Source organism: Sinohyriopsis cumingii, chromosome 8 (genome assembly GCF_028554795.1).
Source record: "Sinohyriopsis cumingii isolate HCF-2022 chromosome 8, ASM2855479v2, whole genome shotgun sequence".
Classification (NCBI taxonomy): domain Eukaryota; kingdom Metazoa; phylum Mollusca; class Bivalvia; order Unionida; family Unionidae; genus Sinohyriopsis; species Sinohyriopsis cumingii.
This window is the reverse complement of record NC_142968.1, coordinates 123016405-123033810: the sequence shown is the minus strand read 5'-3', so window position 1 is coordinate 123033810 and position 17406 is coordinate 123016405. Positions and strand designations below refer to the sequence as shown.

Sequence of the window (17406 nt, the reverse complement as noted above, 5' to 3'; positions counted from 1 at the left end):
ATATATATATGTATGTATATGTATAGCGTACTGTAAGTCCATTCATGTCAAGCTATGTTCCTATCTTTTCTGTATTAACGAAAAATCAACTGAATGAAATCTCTTCTGAAGAGGAAATAAAGTCAGTCAGTCAGTCAGTCAGTCAGTCATACATACATACATACATACATGCATACATTCATAGATAAATATATACAAATAAACATACATCCATAAACAGGCAGACATAATAAATATGTACATAAATATCGATAAAGAAATATAAAAAAGAGTATATAAATATAGTAATTGATTACTGAGTTTTAGCCTATAGAATGCTCCTTACATCGTCTATCCTTTTACAGAACTCGCCTGTCAATTTGCCGACCAAAACCCTACAAACATACCAGCTTATCATGATTCATGCAAGTTTTATTAGCGACTCTTTAATACTCACGGACAAAAGCACGTTGATCAGCACCAGTATAAACCTTCCACCTCCCTCCAAGGCCCCCATTTTCTTCACTCCCCACCAATCTGTACCTTCTGGAGAATTTCGGTGGGATGGGATCACTCAATACTCTATTCGCGAGGACAGATAAAGTACGAAAATACCACGATTTTAATGTGATGTCAACATAACGTCTATAATACCAGTCTGGTTATCCATCGTCCAAGATGCACACTATATCACGAGAAACCCCAAGAGTTTCACAAAACAAAACTGAGTAAAGTGCAATTAGGGACCATGCAGGTTGTTTGTTTCGTGTTTCAAATAGATTAGATACACCACCTAATACTGATATAGAATAAGAAAGATCGTTTTGATGCGGCATCTCTGTAACATTATTTTTAATGTATTAAATATGACAGTATATTTTATCAATCATACAAAAGTAATTATCCAAGGCAGTGACAATAGTATCAAACGTATCGGGATTTCTTGATTCGTTTATAATGTGGATCTTATTTTGTACCAAATTTAGCGACATAAAATTCAAATAAATATGGATATAAAGAATGAAAGAAGTCATAGATTCATTAAGGAGACATGCATCACGTGTTAACACTTAATAATATATGTATGTATGTATGTATGTATGTATGTATGTATGTATGTATGTATGTATGTATGTATGTATGTATGTATGTATGTATGTATGTAAATATATATGGCTGGCATCCGTTAGTCTCGAAAGACAATGGAAGTGAGACCATGGAAGATGTCCCTGTTGGTGGTTGTGCAGCGTCTGATATGGCTATGTAGCCCAACATAGGAGTGTCAGTCCTTGCTACACTTGCTGCACTTGCTGCACTTGCAGGTTGGGTCTGGTGTGGGCTGGAACTGCTTCTTCTTCCTCTGCGATCGCTTTTCATCAGCTAGCAAGCGTAGCTTGTCCTCGCCTGCTTTCAGCCCAGTGATCAGAGCATGTCGCCAGCTGATGCTTGGGGATTCTGCGTCCTGAGCCATGACGTTGGTTTTCTTTAGGCTGATGGTCAACACAGACTCATAGCATGCTTTAGCAAAGTGGTTCATCAGACGCTGTAGCTCAGCTTCTGTGTGAGTGGCTAGAGCAGCATCGTCTGTGAAGAGCATGTCCCTGATGGTTGCTTCATGCACTTTGCGTTTTACTTTCATTCGTGTCAGGTTGAACAGTCTGCCGTCTGATCGCGTGTACAGGAAGATCCCTTACGTGGACGTCCCAAAAGGCGTGCTTGAGCAGGACAGCGAGGAAGATGCCGAAGAGCTTGGTGGCAAGGACCAAACCCTGTTTCACTCCGCTGTGGCTGTCGAAGGAGTCGGTCGTTGAGCCATCGTACTGCACTGTGCCTTTCATGTCTTTGTGGAATGACTGGATCATGCTTAGCAGCACTGGAGGGCATCCAGTCTTCGCCAGGATTGATTGTGAAGAGTCCATCTCTGCTGACCAGATCGAACACCTTGGTGAGGTATATAAGTAGTGAAAGGGGTGAGATTAGCGTCAATGGGAATTAGCATTAAAAACACCCCCTGGGCGAGATTAGCGTCAATGGAAATTTAACATTAACCACCCTGGGCGAGATTAGCGTCAATGGAAATTTAACATGGGCAAAAAACCCTGGGTAAGATTAGTGTCAATGGAATTTAACATTGGAGAAAGGAAAAAAAAAGGAAATATTGAGATTAGCGTCAAAGGCATTCGAACAATGGAAAAAAAAATATCGATTCTAGGGACAAAGGCAATTGAACATGGGGAATAGAGTTTGGGTCTGTCTAGGGACAAGGGGAATTGAACATGGGAATAGAGTTTGGGTTTGTCTAGGGACAAATGGGAATTGAACATGTTAGAAAAAAAAACTACTTTAGAGACAAGGGGAATTGAACATGGGATTTTTTTTTAAAAAAAAAAATTTTTTATAAAGGGGTAGGCAATCGAAAGGCTATCTCTTTTCGAGAAATGTGGGTGGCCCTGAAAAGGGCCTTTGGGTTTATGTTAATATTAATATTAACATAGACGGCATCTGTCACATCTTCTTCTTCTTCTTAAACTCCTTCTAACTGCAAGTCCATACACAAGTACCCTCTTGAGGCATCCTTATCTTTCTATGTAAACTCTTCTCATCCATAGACTAGTATCTGTCCTATCAACAACAGTCCACTTGGACCGGACATACATGAACATGTCCGTCCTAAACATCATGGAAGATACAAGGGTGGATGATTCAACTGTGGTCCACATCGTGAGGCGACGAGAACAGGTGAATCAATGCAGTGAACTGCGCTTATTTATAGGTAGAGGAAGGATTGAAACGGATTGAGTCCATTCACCAATCCGAACACGCGTTACAAAATTCAGTCAGTCCGCATCCAATCCGATGAGAGCAGTCTGTGACGTCATGTGGTCTATATAGATTCGCTAGCGCCTGTGTGCTGTCAATCTATGCGACAGTGATTCAACATGACGGAAACTCAGAAAACGATCCATTGGGTGCACCAGCAGTGGAGACCGCCCAAGGGAACCCGGACTTACTTTCAGAAGAGGTACATTGGGATTTTGTGGATTTTCTTACCTCGCAAGAATTTGTTCCGGAACCTTCGTCTCATTCTTCATTACCGCAAGTGGAGAATTTTAGACAGAGACAGAAAGAAGAATTGGAGAAATTTATGCAACGACAAAAGGAAGCGGAACAAGCTTTTCTCCTACAGCAACAGCAACAGCAACAAGAAGAGGTAAGAAAAAAACAACAACAAGAAGAAGTAGCAGCAAAGAAACAAGAGGGTGAAAATCAAACGGCTACGGTACTGTTGGACATTTTAGCGGAGTTAAGAAGTCTGAAACAAATGTATCAGACTTCTTTATCACGACCGAAGAGAATACGACCTTCCCGAGCTAAACACGCCAACCCTGTGACTAAGCCTATCGTACCACCCTTAGTGATTTCAACCCAATCATCATCATCATCAGAAGTAGGCCTCGGCCGTGGCAAAGGCTTAAGGCAGTTAAAATTGATTGCTTAAACTCACCCCTACACCAAAAAAGGCCCTTTTCAGGGTCACCCACTTCTCTCGAAAAGAGATAGCCTTTCAATTTGCCAGTAACTCAAAAATCAACAAAAAATAAAACCATTTTACCCTTATAGTACATGTCTGTGTATGAGTGCGTGAGTGTAGCTTCTTATTTTAAAATCAAAACTCAAAGACACTTACCTTATATAATTAATGTATTCTTTTCTCCATAGTTACAATCCAATTCAAAATTCACAACAGAACACTTTATAAATTACATTCACTTCTTCTGTTTCTTTTTTTAACTCTCTCTTTTGTTTTCAATTTCTTCACCGTCACAGTCTTTTCCTCCTCTTCCTCCTCACTTTCTTCCCTTCTTCTTTTCTTCTCCTGTTTCTTTTTCTTCACCTGGCTGGTTTCTTCCTCTGAAGAATCTCTCTCTTCTTCTGAAGAATCCCCCTTTTCTTCCGACTCCTCTTGTTTCTTTTTTGGGCAATCTGGAGACCAATGTCCTTTTTCTTTACAATAATAACAGGTATCTTGACTTTTGTCTTTTCTAGCCCCGGTTTTTGTTCTTTTTTGACGGTCTGGACACTCTGAAGACCAATGCCCTTTCTTCTGACAGATATAGCAAGTATCTTGACTTTTATCTCGAAAGGAAGGAGAGTAGTCCGTCGGCTGGTCTGAAGAGAATTTTCTAATGACCCCTCGCAAAGCTCTGATGAAACGTTCCATCTGGGTAGTCTCTTCCATCGTTGTGCTCGGTTTGAGAGTGAAATGAATAGTGAAAGGACAAGACACACACCCTTTTTATATACGCTGGTTTGTCATGACTATAAATTATTCAATGGTGTTTAAACTTGAGTCATTTGACGTTTTGCACTCAAGATGAAACGATCCTATTCATTCGAGAAGAAAGAAGAAGAAGAAAGTAAGAGGCAGAAACGTGATCTATCGCCTCGTACCAGAGCTGAAGTCTTGGCACAAATTCATGCCAGTGATTTTGAAGAGGACATGAGTGAACCAGAATCCGAACCCTCTAAACAAAGTTCACCACCCTTAGTTAACCCTGAAAAGTACTATTCCATTCGAGAGACGGAAAAGCGCTCCTCTAGAAAATTTAGAACCACGGCTTACACCTACACAGTGAAGTTTAAAGATTTCAAGTCCGACGTACCATTGGAGAAAGCAGAAGGGTTTATCACCGAGATGTGGGATTCTTTGCTCACCGCACTCAAGCGACAATGTCAACCCAAAGAAGACGATCGCTTGACACTATCCATAGATCACGACAGCTTGAAATCCCCTGTTTGGATCGAGTTTAGCAGACCCGCAGAACTAACCCCTTCCAAAGTCATGGACAAGATTCAACACGTACAACAATCTAATGACCAGTTTGACATCACCGATGGTAAAGCCACATTGAAAATGGCCCACGTCTCTCCTCCTCAAGGGACCGGACAACGCAATAAGGTGTTATTGGTGAACGACCTTCGCAGCACCAAAAAGAGTCTCGTCCAAATTAACAACCCTCAAGACCAGATGTGCTTAGCCCGAGCCATCGTGGTGGGACGAACCTATGCCAACAAGAACGACACGGCAGAATGGAAAAGAACCTGGAAAAATATTCAACAATCGGACCGAGCCAAACAACGAAACGAAGCAGAACTCCTGTTGAAACAAGCTGGCCTGTCCAAAGACACACCCTGTCGCATTCCTGAAATGCAAAAATTGCAAGATGTCCTAGCTCCACGCTACACCTTGAAAGTGCACCCTCAAGAAGTGCGTGGGCCTCTGTTGTTTCGAGGGAAAGACTTTAAGGACGGAAAGTACATTCATGTCTATTATCACGATGACCATTTCGATACCATTACCACTATCACTGGATTCCTGGGATACAGTTATTACTGTGAGAAATGTGACTATGGCTATAACAATCGAGAGCAACACAAACATTGCGGATGGAAATGCCCAGGATCTTTGGCCTCTCCACCCTGTCTGAGCGAAGGACAAGAAAGAGTACATTGTCCTGCTTGTCTGCGCACGTTTGTCAGCCCTGCCTGTTACCAACAACATCTGAAGACGCAAGGTTCACAGCAGAAATGTGCTTGTCAACTGCTGAGACTGTGCCCTACGTGTCGACAAGGCCTACGTACCAATAATGCCAAGGCACACGTATGTTCAGGAAAGATAAAATGTCACATTTGTCACCACATCGTGGACTTGAAACACAAATGCTACGTGCAAAAATACCAACCCCCACCAGAGAAAGAGGACGGTCACAAGAAGAAAGGCAATTTCATCTTTTTCGATTTCGAATGCATGCAAGAGACTGGCATTCAAATTCCTAATTTCTGCGTGGCTCATCGAGCGTGCGAGAAGTGCATTCAAGAACCTATCTTCAGTCATTGCCCTCACTGCAGCAAGATTCCCGGAGGGCGTGAAAAAATCTTTCGGGGACCGAACACGTTAGCCGATTTTGCCCAATGGGTCTTAGATCCCATCGACAAGACGTGGAGCCAAGAGGACATCGAACGTTACGGAGATTGTCATCGTCATGCCACAGTGATGGCTCACAATTTCTCCGGATACGATGGACAGTTTCTTCTCAGATACTATACGGAACAAGGCACCGAACGTCCTAAAGTCACTTTCAACGGAGCCAAAATCATTTTCATGCAAGTGGGACAAGTGCAGTTTAAAGATTCGATGAGCTATTTGGCCATGCCTTTGAGTCGAATGCCTAAAACGTTTGGAATGACAGAAATGGCTAAAGGGTACTTTCCACACTTTTTCAATACGGAAGCCAATCAACACGCCGTTCTACCCCATTTGCCTGAGGCTTACTATTACGACCCCGACAACATGCGTACCGAACAACGAGAAGCTTTCTACGCTTGGTACCAGACTCACGCCTCCGACCCTTTCGACTTTCAGGAAGAAATGCTAAAGTATTGTCGTTCCGACGTGGACATTTTACGGCGTTGCTGTGGAAAATTTCGAGAACTGTTCATGGAACACGGAGGGGTCGATCCTTTGAAAGAAGCTTGCACCATTGCCAAAGCGTTTTCCTTAGTGTATCGACAACGATTCATAACTGAAAACACCGTGGCTGTCATCAGTCCTCAAACGACCCACTATGTCAAACGTCAATACTCGGTCAAAGCCCTACGTTGGTTACATTACTTGTGCGACAAGGAAGACAAATGGATTCAGCATGCCCGCAACGGAGGAGGCGAAAAGACCATCGGATCGTATTCGGTAGATGGCTGGGACTTAGAAAACCCCAAGATCGTGTACGAGTTTAACGGTTGCTTATTTCACGGATGTCCCGTCTGTTACCCTGATCGTAGCACTAAAAATCAGTTTTTACAACGAACCATGGAAGACTTGTACCAGGACACTTGTCAGCGACGCCTAAAGTTAGAACAGCAAGGATGCCAAGTGGTGGAAATGTGGGAACACGAGTACGATCACCGTATGAAAACCGATCCCGAGTTTAAACGTGCCGTGGAAAGATACAAGCTGATGGACCCCCTAAACCCGAGGGATAGTTTGTACGGAGGAAGGACCAATGCCACCTGTTTGCTGTACCAAGCCGACGAAGAGAAAGGAGAAGAAATCAAATACTTGGACGTGTGTTCGTTGTATCCTTACGTGTGCAAATATTGTCCCTTTCCTGCAGGGCACCCACAATTGTTCACGGAACACATCGACCTGAAAAACATTCGACAATACGAAGGCTTGATCAAGTGTAAAGTTTTGCCTCCCACGAACCTATACCATCCCGTCTTACCTCACCATTGTCAAGGCAAACTGATGATTCTATTGTGCTGTACTTGTGCCGAAACGTGCAACCAAGACCAACCTTGTCAGCACACCCAGGAAGAACGCGCCTTGACGGGAACCTGGGTCAGCGTAGAATTGTTCAAAGCTCTGGACATGGGATACCAACTGTTAGAGGTGTACGAAATTTGCCACTTTCCCAAGACACAACAATACCACAAGGGTGACCCCAGTCAGAAAGGCATTTTCGCCGACTACGTGGATGCCTTTTTGAAACTGAAGCAAGAAGCCAGCGGCTATCCTTCCTGGTGTCACACTTCCGAAGACGAAAAGACATTCAAAGAGAAATACTATGAACAAGAAGGCATCTCTTTAGACCACATCGAGAAAACGAAGGCAGGCGGTCGTTTGCCAAAGTGATGTTAAATTGCTTGTGGGGTAAAATGGCTACTTTCAGATGATTCACGACAAAACCAAATAGATGAAACACGTGGACGTCGTTCGCGAGGATTTAATCTTGGTCAATTACGAAGAAGATCTGGACTTTGTACAAGACGACCCCTTTGGAAATGTCATCATTGCGGCTTACGTGACAGCTCATGCTCGCTTAAAATTGTACGAAGCTTTAGAATTGTTAGGGGAACGTGTCCTGTACTTTGACACGGACAGTTGCATTTACATCCATCAACCGAGTCAACAGCACCCTGACATCGAAGGAGACCGTTTAGGAGCCTGGACAGACGAACATCCCGACGACAAGATTCTAAGTTTCGTCAGTGGTGGTCCCAAAAATTACGGCTACGAATACCGGGACCCACAAGGAGAATTGCACACGACGTGTAAAGTGAAAGGATTGACTCTGAATTATCGTACCAGTCGTGTGGTGAACTTTGGGGTATTGAAAGAAGCCTTGCAATCGGGAGAGGATGCAAACTTTAAAGTGACCACCTATCAACCGAACAAAATTGTACGTTTACCCACTCACCACATCGTCAGTCGACCCTTGGAAAAAGTCTATCAAATCGTGTACCAGAAGCGAGTGCGACTTCCCAATCATTTCACCTTACCGTACGGACACGTCGGTATTGGTCTGTATATAAAAAGGAACCCTAGGCAAGATCGATAGTTCATTGTGACTACCAAGACCGAGCGAACAAGATGAATACTTTCAGAGAGACACAAAACAAGTTTAGACAGGCACAATTCAAGTGTGGGGCTTCTGAAGTGGAATGCGATTGTTAGCCTTGCGACTTTTCAACCTGTGTTAGTGACGGTGCCAGAAGAACCCGTCACCTAGGACGGGACTGTCGTGGACAGGCCTCAAAGACCCTTGTGTGACCTTACCCCCTACTATAGAACTGGTTCGAACATTACCCAAAACATGTTGTACAGACACTTGTGTTTATTCCACGTTAATGGTTATCATGTGCCTTTTATCCTTATACTTAAGCCTTTGGCTTTTATGTATTTTTGTCTTTCGTATTCATGTTTGAAACATTCGATAAACGTGTTCTGAAAAAAAGTATATAAACTCTTGTCTTGTTTGTTTTCGTGTCACAAGTGACATTTCTCACACTATGGCTACCTCTGCTGTCTCTGCTCCCTCTTCCTCCACTGTCAAAGTCATCGACGAACACTTAGATCGTGCCAGTTGGGAGGCTTTGTATCTTCGCCATCCCTTTAACATTCTCATTGCTGGACCTAGCGGTTCAGGCAAAACCGAATTCGTCAAACGTTTGATCGAACATAAACATCATTTGATCGATCGACCACCTCAACGGATCGTGTGGTGTTACAAAGAGTGGCAATCGGCGTACAGCCTCTTGCGAGAAAGTCAAGGCGATTCCATCGTGTTTGTGGAAGGCATTCCTAAAGAAGACGACGGCATCGTCTCTGACTCCCGTCAAACCCATTTGGTCATTTTTGACGACATGTTAGGAGAAGACGAAGAAGAAATTAAACTGTGGTTTACGCGCAAAGGGCATCACCGTAATGCCAGTGTCGTTTACATCACCCAAAATTTGTTTCAACAAAGTAAAGCCCATCGCACCATCAGTCTCAATGCGCATTGCGTGGTCTTGTTTAAAAGCCCTCGAGATAAATCGCAAGTGCAAGTCTTAGCCAAACAGTTAGGAACGCCTTGGCTGACTCAGGCGTACGACGATGCCACTCAAACTCCATACACCTATTTACTCGTCGATTTGAAACCTACGACCCCCGAGGATTTGCGATTTCGTACCCACTTGTTTCACCACTGGTGCCAAGACAGAGGGCCTGTCCTGTACACGTCTCCGTCTTCGACTTAATTTCACTCCACATAAAAAAGTCTATAAAAACCTCAGACCCTTTTTCGTCTGTCTCACTCACAGTGTGAACATGACGTCCTTTCAATCACATCTTCCCGTCAAGTTGATTCGTGCCTTGTATGGCATCAGTCGAGAAAAAAATCCACAAATACGAGCTCCTGTCTTAGAAGCTAGTCTCAAAGAAGTCTTACGATGGTTCACGGTGACGGCACGTCAAATACTCCAAGGAATCATTCAGATTCCTCATCAAACCAAACGCTTTTTCGATCGAAACAAAGTCGCTTTGGTCCAACTGGCCGATCCCCGCATCGACACTCAAACCAAAAAACAAATCATTTTGAAACCTGGAGGGAGTGGTACTCTAGGAAGGGTCATCATTCGCTCACTCTTAAGATGGGATCCTAATGCCCCCAAAGTTATCCCCAAGAAAAAAGTCCAACGAAGCCCCAAGAAGAAAAAGAAAAAGACCAGGTCCCCAAGAAGAACTTCTCCAGTGGCGGGACCCTCCTCTTACCAGACACCACCCCGGGAAAAGAAAAGAAGCCCCCAGAAAAAGAAAAGTCCACAGAAGAAAACTAGTCGCAAGAGAGGCAGTTCGGCCAGGACGCAACCTTACACTCGCAAACCACGACCTGCCACGGCGGTGACCGCATCTCCGGCAGCCTCACGTTCATCCACTTCTCCGTTGATGACACCAAGAACTGAAGAGTACTTGGAGACGTTGATCACACCAAGAACTTCTCCGTTGATGACCCCAAAAAGAACTTCCCCAGTGGCAGGACCCTCCAATTTAGTGGCAGAGGCTGCTGCTCACAAAGTACCTTCTCCCAAAATCAAAGTCCATGAAAGATCGGGTATGTTACAAAGTTTACTGGATTTGTCCAAGCAAGAACTGGCTCGATTTAGTCCGTTGCGTACCCCTGCACGACGTGTCATGCCTGTCCTCAAACTGATACGCCGTAAAGACAATCAGTATAAAAAAGACCTGTGACCAAGTCGGGGGTATCAGTGGTTTTTTTTGGTGCTCCTGAAGACTCAAAGATGTCACCCTCCAGAAAACCCCAAGGAAAGAAAAGAAAAGGACTACCACCACGTTTAGTCAAACATGGGGACATGTTATCTGTCCTGTCCAGAGCTTCTCCACCTCTACGAAAAAAACTCATTCAATCGGCCTCCAAAGAGGTCATCGATACCGTGTGCGAATGTTGTTTGAACGTTTTGAAAGGCACGATCCCTTTGTCCAAACACCAGCAACAATGCTTAAGCAAACATCGTCACGTTCTTCGCCAAATGGTTCAAAAGAAAATTCCCATTCGTCAAAAGAAGAAGATGTTAGTCCACCGTGGAGGCATTTTGCCTCTCTTGTTAGGCCCCATACTGAAAGGAGTCTTGGGAACCATGTTGGGAGCAAGATAAAAAGGCCCTCGGAAGTCCCAAGATCTCAGAATCGACCCCTCACAACCCTATGGAAGGACGAAAACTAGCTTTAGTGCCTTACAAACGATGGATGGAATACCATCGGTGGCAAGAACAACGCACCCCGCATTTACCTCCCAATCCCAATTTGAGCGAGATGTCCCAGTTACAACACGAATTGCAGTCCTTAATGGATCGCCAAGATTTGTCCGAAACAGAAAAATCGCAAAAGTACGGTCAACTCTTGCAAAGACTGCAACTCTTTCACCAGAAAGCTTTAGACGAAACAGCTCTACCCACTCTGAAAGATTTTAAGACCTTGATGAAAAGTCCAGCATCATCACCAGTACCAGTACCAGTACCACCACTACCAGTGACCAAGACAGAAAAAGGAGAAGAAGAAGAAGAAGGGTTTCAAACTCCACCAGAAAAAGTACGCAAGTTAACAACACCACCTACCTCCAGAATTGGATGGATTAAAAAGATGATGGCCACCCCTTCTTCATCACAAGAGAAAAAGAAAGTGAAGACAGAAGTGAAGACAGAAGTGAAACAAGAACCGATATCCCCCTCTCAGATATCCTCCTCTTCAACACCTATTGCCGGTCGCACACGCAAAGCATTGCAATCCAAGAAAGTACCCCAAGAGAAAAAGAGTAGCATCCTCCAAGAGTGGGTGTCTTATTAACACACAAACACACAAAAAAAATTGGAAAAAGTCTTAGCCAGCATTTACTACGATCCCTCCCATCCTGCAGGTTACGCAGGAGTTCAAAAATTGTATCGTGCTGCCAAAACGCGACTGAAAAGTCTCCGTTTACCTCAAGTGCAACGATGGTTACAAGAACAAGCTACCTACACTTTACACAAACCCATTCGACGCAAGTTTGCCAGAAGTCGCACCCGAGTGGAAGGCATCGATCATCAATGGCAAGCCGATTTAGCCGATGTCTCTCATTTGGCCAGCTACAATCGTGGCTACAAATATTTGTTTTGTGTCATCGACGTCTTTTCCAAATTTGCCTGGGTCGTGCCCTTGACTTCCAAATCGAGCAGCGAGTTAGTGCGAGCCCTGCAACGGGTGTTGAAACAAGGCGGTCGTCACCCTCTTCGATGGCAAACGGACAAAGGCACCGAATTTCTGAACCAAGCTTTCCAAAAAGAATTAAAGAAACGTGACATTCATTTTTTTACCACCGAGAATCCCGAAACCTAAGCCAGCATCGTGGAACGTTTTCAACGCACTTTGAAAGAACGCATGTGGAAATATTTTACGCATCACCACACTCTGAAGTACATCGACATCTTACCGCACCTGGTGCAAGCGTACAACCAATCTTACCATCGAAGCATCGGACGTGCCCCGCAAGGCGTGACTCCCGACAACGAAGTGTTGGTGTTTGAGGGTCTGTTCGGTACGTCCCCGACGAGGGCTGTCCACAAGAAAAGTGGAGAGTTGGCCGTAGGAGATTGGGTGCGCATTGGCAAAACCAAACGCACTTTTGACAAAGGTTACTTACCTAACTGGACGACCGAATTGTTTCGCGTCACTGGACGAGCGCATGGCCGTCATCCTACCGTCTATAAATTGGAAGACATGAACGGAGAAGTGCTCAAAGGAACGTTTTATTTGCCCGAGTTACAACGTGTCACTAAAAAAGAAGACGACGTCGAAAGCATTCTCGAACGCAGAACCCGTAAAGTGGGCAAACGACGTGTCAAAGAAGTCAAAGTACGTTGGAAAGGATATCCACCCAGTTTTGATTCTTGGATCGACGCTTCGCAAGTCATCGACTATAAAAAGAAGTGACCATCATGCCCTTTCACACAGACGCAGCTATGTCAACCACTCGTCCTTCACCTAGTTCTTCTGTGCAAGATTTACAAAAACAACCCTTGTGGGTGTGGTGTGGAGAACGTGTGCCTAAAACGCAAATCGTCTTTTTCTGCCAAATCTTCGTGGTGTATTGTGTTATCGGGGCAGCCATTGCCAATTTGAGTTTGCAACAAGGAGACAAACAATTGTGGACCATTTTATTGAGCAGTTGCATCGGTTACCTTCTTCCCAATCCCTCCCTGAAATTCTCCTCGAACGGGAACCACGGGAACCTTGTGTCCAGTGCCAGTGCCAGTCACCACTCCAACAACAACCACAACCAGAACCCCATTTTGGGCGGAGACACGCCTCTGACATCCACTAACCCCTCGGACAGCCACAGAACACTGGAATTATGAGTCACGAAAACCAATTTTACTTAACCTTATCCAGTGACAGTTCCATGGAGGTGTTTCCCCACAACACGTTGTGCTGTTACACGGCTAAATTACCTCAAGCCATCCAGTTAGATCACGAAGCCCATTGGGAAGTGGCTTTAGTAGAAATGATTCACCGTACACAAATCCAAAACATCACCGAAAAGCAAAACACTTTTGAGGTCGAAATCCTGAACCAACAATTACAAGAAGCCATGAATGACATCGGGTTTTCAGGGGACACAAGACCATCCAACAATTCACCCTTCAATATCTACACCTTGAAAATTCCGGCAGGGTTTTATTTTAGTGGCCAACATTTGGTGGACACCATTACTTCCAGTTTCGAGTTAGCCTTTGGCAAAGCCCTGAACAGAGTCAAAAAAAGTGTCACCCTGGAGAACCATAAAGTGGCTCGTCGCTTACTGATGAAATTTCAGGATACCCAAACGTTGTCCATCAGTTTTAATCGTGACTTGTTTGATATTTTAGGTGGAGACACAAAAATGGCTCCAAATTTTAAACCGAAGATCAACATCAATACGGAATTTTATAAGTTTTTTCGATTCCCTGTAGAACTGAACCAAGGACTGAATTTGATGTTCGTGTACTCCGATGTGTTGGAGTATAACGTGGTGGGACACACCTCTGTACCGTTACTGCGTGTCATTCCTTTCAAAGTGGATAGTACCACGACCAGTGACCAGGAAGGTGGAAACACCTATCACGTCCACCGGGAATTTGTGCATTCTCATTATTTGCCTGTCAGCAAGTCGTATTTGGACACGGTCAACATTGCTATAAAAGGAGATTTGGGACAAAATATTCCATTCACCAAAGGAAAAGTCACGGTGAAACTCCATTTTCGAAAACGGTTCTCTCACGACTCGTAAGTCATGTATCCAGTGTATCGAGGGGTTGCACGACAGCGAGGACACGGTTTAGGAGATATGTTAAAATCGGCCTTTCGTTCGGTGGACCCGGTGTTGAAACCGATGGTGACACGCGGATTGCACGCCTTGAAAGATGCGGCACTGACACAAGGCAAAGAATTTCTCCAAAATGTCATCATCGACAAACAAAACCCTAAAGAAGCCTTCATGAGGGCAGGCAAAAATGTCTTGCTGCAAACGGGTAAAGACCTTTTGGGCCGACAAGACACACCTATAAATGCCCTGCAAGCTACCGAGTCAAGCATTCAGCAAGGACAAGGCAGAAAGAGACGACGAAGAAAACACCCTTTCACCAGACTTCAAGCTAGAAAGGCCAAGAAAAGAAGAACCGTTCGAGACTTAGACGTTTTCGATTATTGAGACACTGCAACAAAAAAATGATGCACCGAGAGTCTTGCGCCTGTTCCAAGACGGAACTGGATCTGTTTGCCATGCCCCCCACCATGATGACCATGCAAGAATCCCAATGGGTGGAATTTCATCCCGTCTCCTCATTGACCGATTCCGGTCCCATCGAGTTTGAAATCAATGGACAGCCCGAAGATTACATCGATCTGAATAGCAGTTACTTGTACCTGAAAGTCTAAGTTCTAGATAAGGATGGAAATGCTATAGACACTGAGCCAGTAGCTCTCGTCAACAATTTCATGCATTCCTTGTTCAGCTCAGTGGACTTGTACTTGAACAACAAACTGGTTAGCAGCAGCATGGATACTTACCCTTACCGTGCCTACCTGGAAAATCTCTTGACGTACAGAATAGACGCCAAGAACACTCATCTCAATGCCTGCGTGCTATGGGAACCTGACGAAGCGGGCGAATTTGATAAAACAGGTCTTGAAGCTGACCCCAAATCAAAAACAACCACCAATGAGGGATTTGTAGAACGAAGAAAGAGAATCATAGGACCCAACCAAAGTTTAGAACTGATGGATCGTTTGCATTTGGACATGTGGTTGCCAGAAAAATATTTGCTGAACGGGGTGGATGTCCGCCTGAGACTGAATCGGAGCAGTACCGCTTTCCATTTATTGGCTGATGCTGGCGAGTACAAAACCAAAATCCAAGAAGCCAGACTCTACGTACGTCGTGTGGAAGTGTTACCTAAAGTAGGTAACGACATCAGTCAGACGTTGAGCAGAACGACCGCCAAGTATCCGATCCGACGCGTAGAAGTGAAAACTTTCACCATTCCTAGGGGACAGCGATCCATGATCGAAGATCATCTGTTCCAAGGACAGCTACCCAAACGTTTGATCCTTGGTATGGTCTCGAATGAAGCCTTCAACGGAGCTATCACTAAAAATCCTTTCAACTTTCATCACTTCAACGTGTCCAAGATTGAAGTCAGTTGCGATGGCAAGACCTTGTGTACCCGACCTTTCGAACCTGACTTTGAGAAGAAGAATTACTTGAGATCGTACTTGTCCTTGTACGAAGCCACTTGACAGTTAGGAACCAAAACCAGTCACGGCATTACGTACGACGATTATGACGGACACTATGCTTTGTGGGCTTTTGATTTCACTCCAGACCAAGGCAGCGACGAGGGACATTTCCACCCTATAAAATCCGGCCAGATTCGTGTGGAAATTCAGTTCGGAAACAGAATCGGTGATGATGATGTAACGTTGAACGTCATCCTGTATGCAGAATTCGATAATACCATAGAAATCAACAGTTTTAGAGAAGTCATTCTAAATTACTAGAAGCCATGGAAGACTGTTATCCCTCTTTACCTAGTGGAGAAGCTTTGAAGATGGAATGTGAGGAGACCGTGGAAGGAGAATCCCAACACAAAGACGAAAAGGACATCGTGATCAAGTCGAGATGGTCAGAACAAGAACAGCAATTGTTCTCCTACTGTGCTACATACCTGGCAGACACAATTACGACATGGATGAAGCATGATTACTATGGATGTCAAAACATCAGTCAAGAAGAAAATTTCAACGAATATCTGGACGAAGCTTGGAGTCTGTTTAAAAAAGACGTGTTACGTTGGTGGTATAAAGACTTGCGTGAACATTTCTGTCCTCCATTAACGACTCGAGACATCCATTACATCAAAACCCTCTTTGACAAATTCAAAGAGAAAGTCGAGATCGAAATTGATCACTTATTATCAGCAAAAGAACATTTAGTGACTTATTTTGATCGTGATTTTTCTAGAAACGATGAGAAAGTAAATCGTTGATTTTGTTGTCTTAAGCTAATAAACGTAGTGTCCATCCATGACTCAATGACTTGCAACAGTGGAAATCACAATTTCATTCACAACTTTGCCAATCCTGTTTAAAGTAGAGTGTAAATTGAAAAAAAAGTTTGATGTTATATTGTTGGATTATTGTTAAAAAAATGTTAGAGTTGTTGGTTAGTGTTAAGTGATTTTTGAATAAAAAATGATGTGTTTTGAAAAAAATGCATTTGTGATTTGTTTGGCTATAAGAATGTTTGATTCATGCTCTTTGACTTCTTACTATCCCTCTCATGACACTCATTGAACATTGCGGCTCGAAAACCGTGGAGGGATGTTTTCCTTCACGTCCGCTCTTTGACTTTAAGAACCGGGTTGTTTCCAGTCTAACCATCCATTGTCGACTCATCCTCCTACGAAGATGTGCTCCAAACTAGCTAAGCTAAACGAAGCCTACGTGAATTTGCATAGAGTCAGACACTGTCTGATACCGAAGCCAGAAGAGATAGAGAATGTGAGAATGCTAAAAGTCACTGAAGACTTGATAGAAGAAGTCTTCAGAGAAGAAGTGAACAGGGAGAAAGAAGAATGGACAGAGAAGTACAGACTTCAGAGACAGCAGCAACAACAACAACAACAGCAGCAACAGCAGCAGGAACCTGAACCTGAGAGAGGCTTTGTCGATTGTCGTATCGACACCAAAGAGTTCTTCTTCTCTTTCCGAAGAAGCAGACCTATCGCCAGAAAGTCTATCCTCAGAGGACATCGCATTCTTAGAAACTAAAAGATTGCCATAGCAAACAAAAAAAAAAAACAAAAAAAAAAAACAGCCCTTTTCAGGGCTACCCCAATACTCTAGAAAAGAAATAACAATCAATTTGCCAATGTGTGTAGGTAGAGTAGTGTGAATATAAACACTAACTCTTTTTTATAGTGTGAGGGTATGTGTTTGTGTGTTTGTGTTTGTAACATCTCACGTACGTTGGTGTGGATAGTAGATTAAGATCATGGTTTTTTTTGGCTGTTTGA

The 17406-nt window shown here is 43.8% G+C and overlaps 1 protein-coding gene across 1 annotated transcript in view; it reads right to left on the bottom strand.

Moving 5' to 3' along the window:
- LOC149794556 (tetraspanin-1-like) overlaps positions 1-656 on the bottom strand; it is a 14738-nt gene extending 14082 nt beyond the window's left edge. The window contains exon 1 of the mRNA XM_089966594.1: positions 437-656. Coding sequence (XP_089822720.1) covers positions 437-496 — 60 coding nt within the window. The 5' untranslated portion in view covers positions 497-656. The remainder of the gene's footprint in view (positions 1-436) is intronic.
- Positions 657-17406: the final 16750 nt, after the last annotated feature.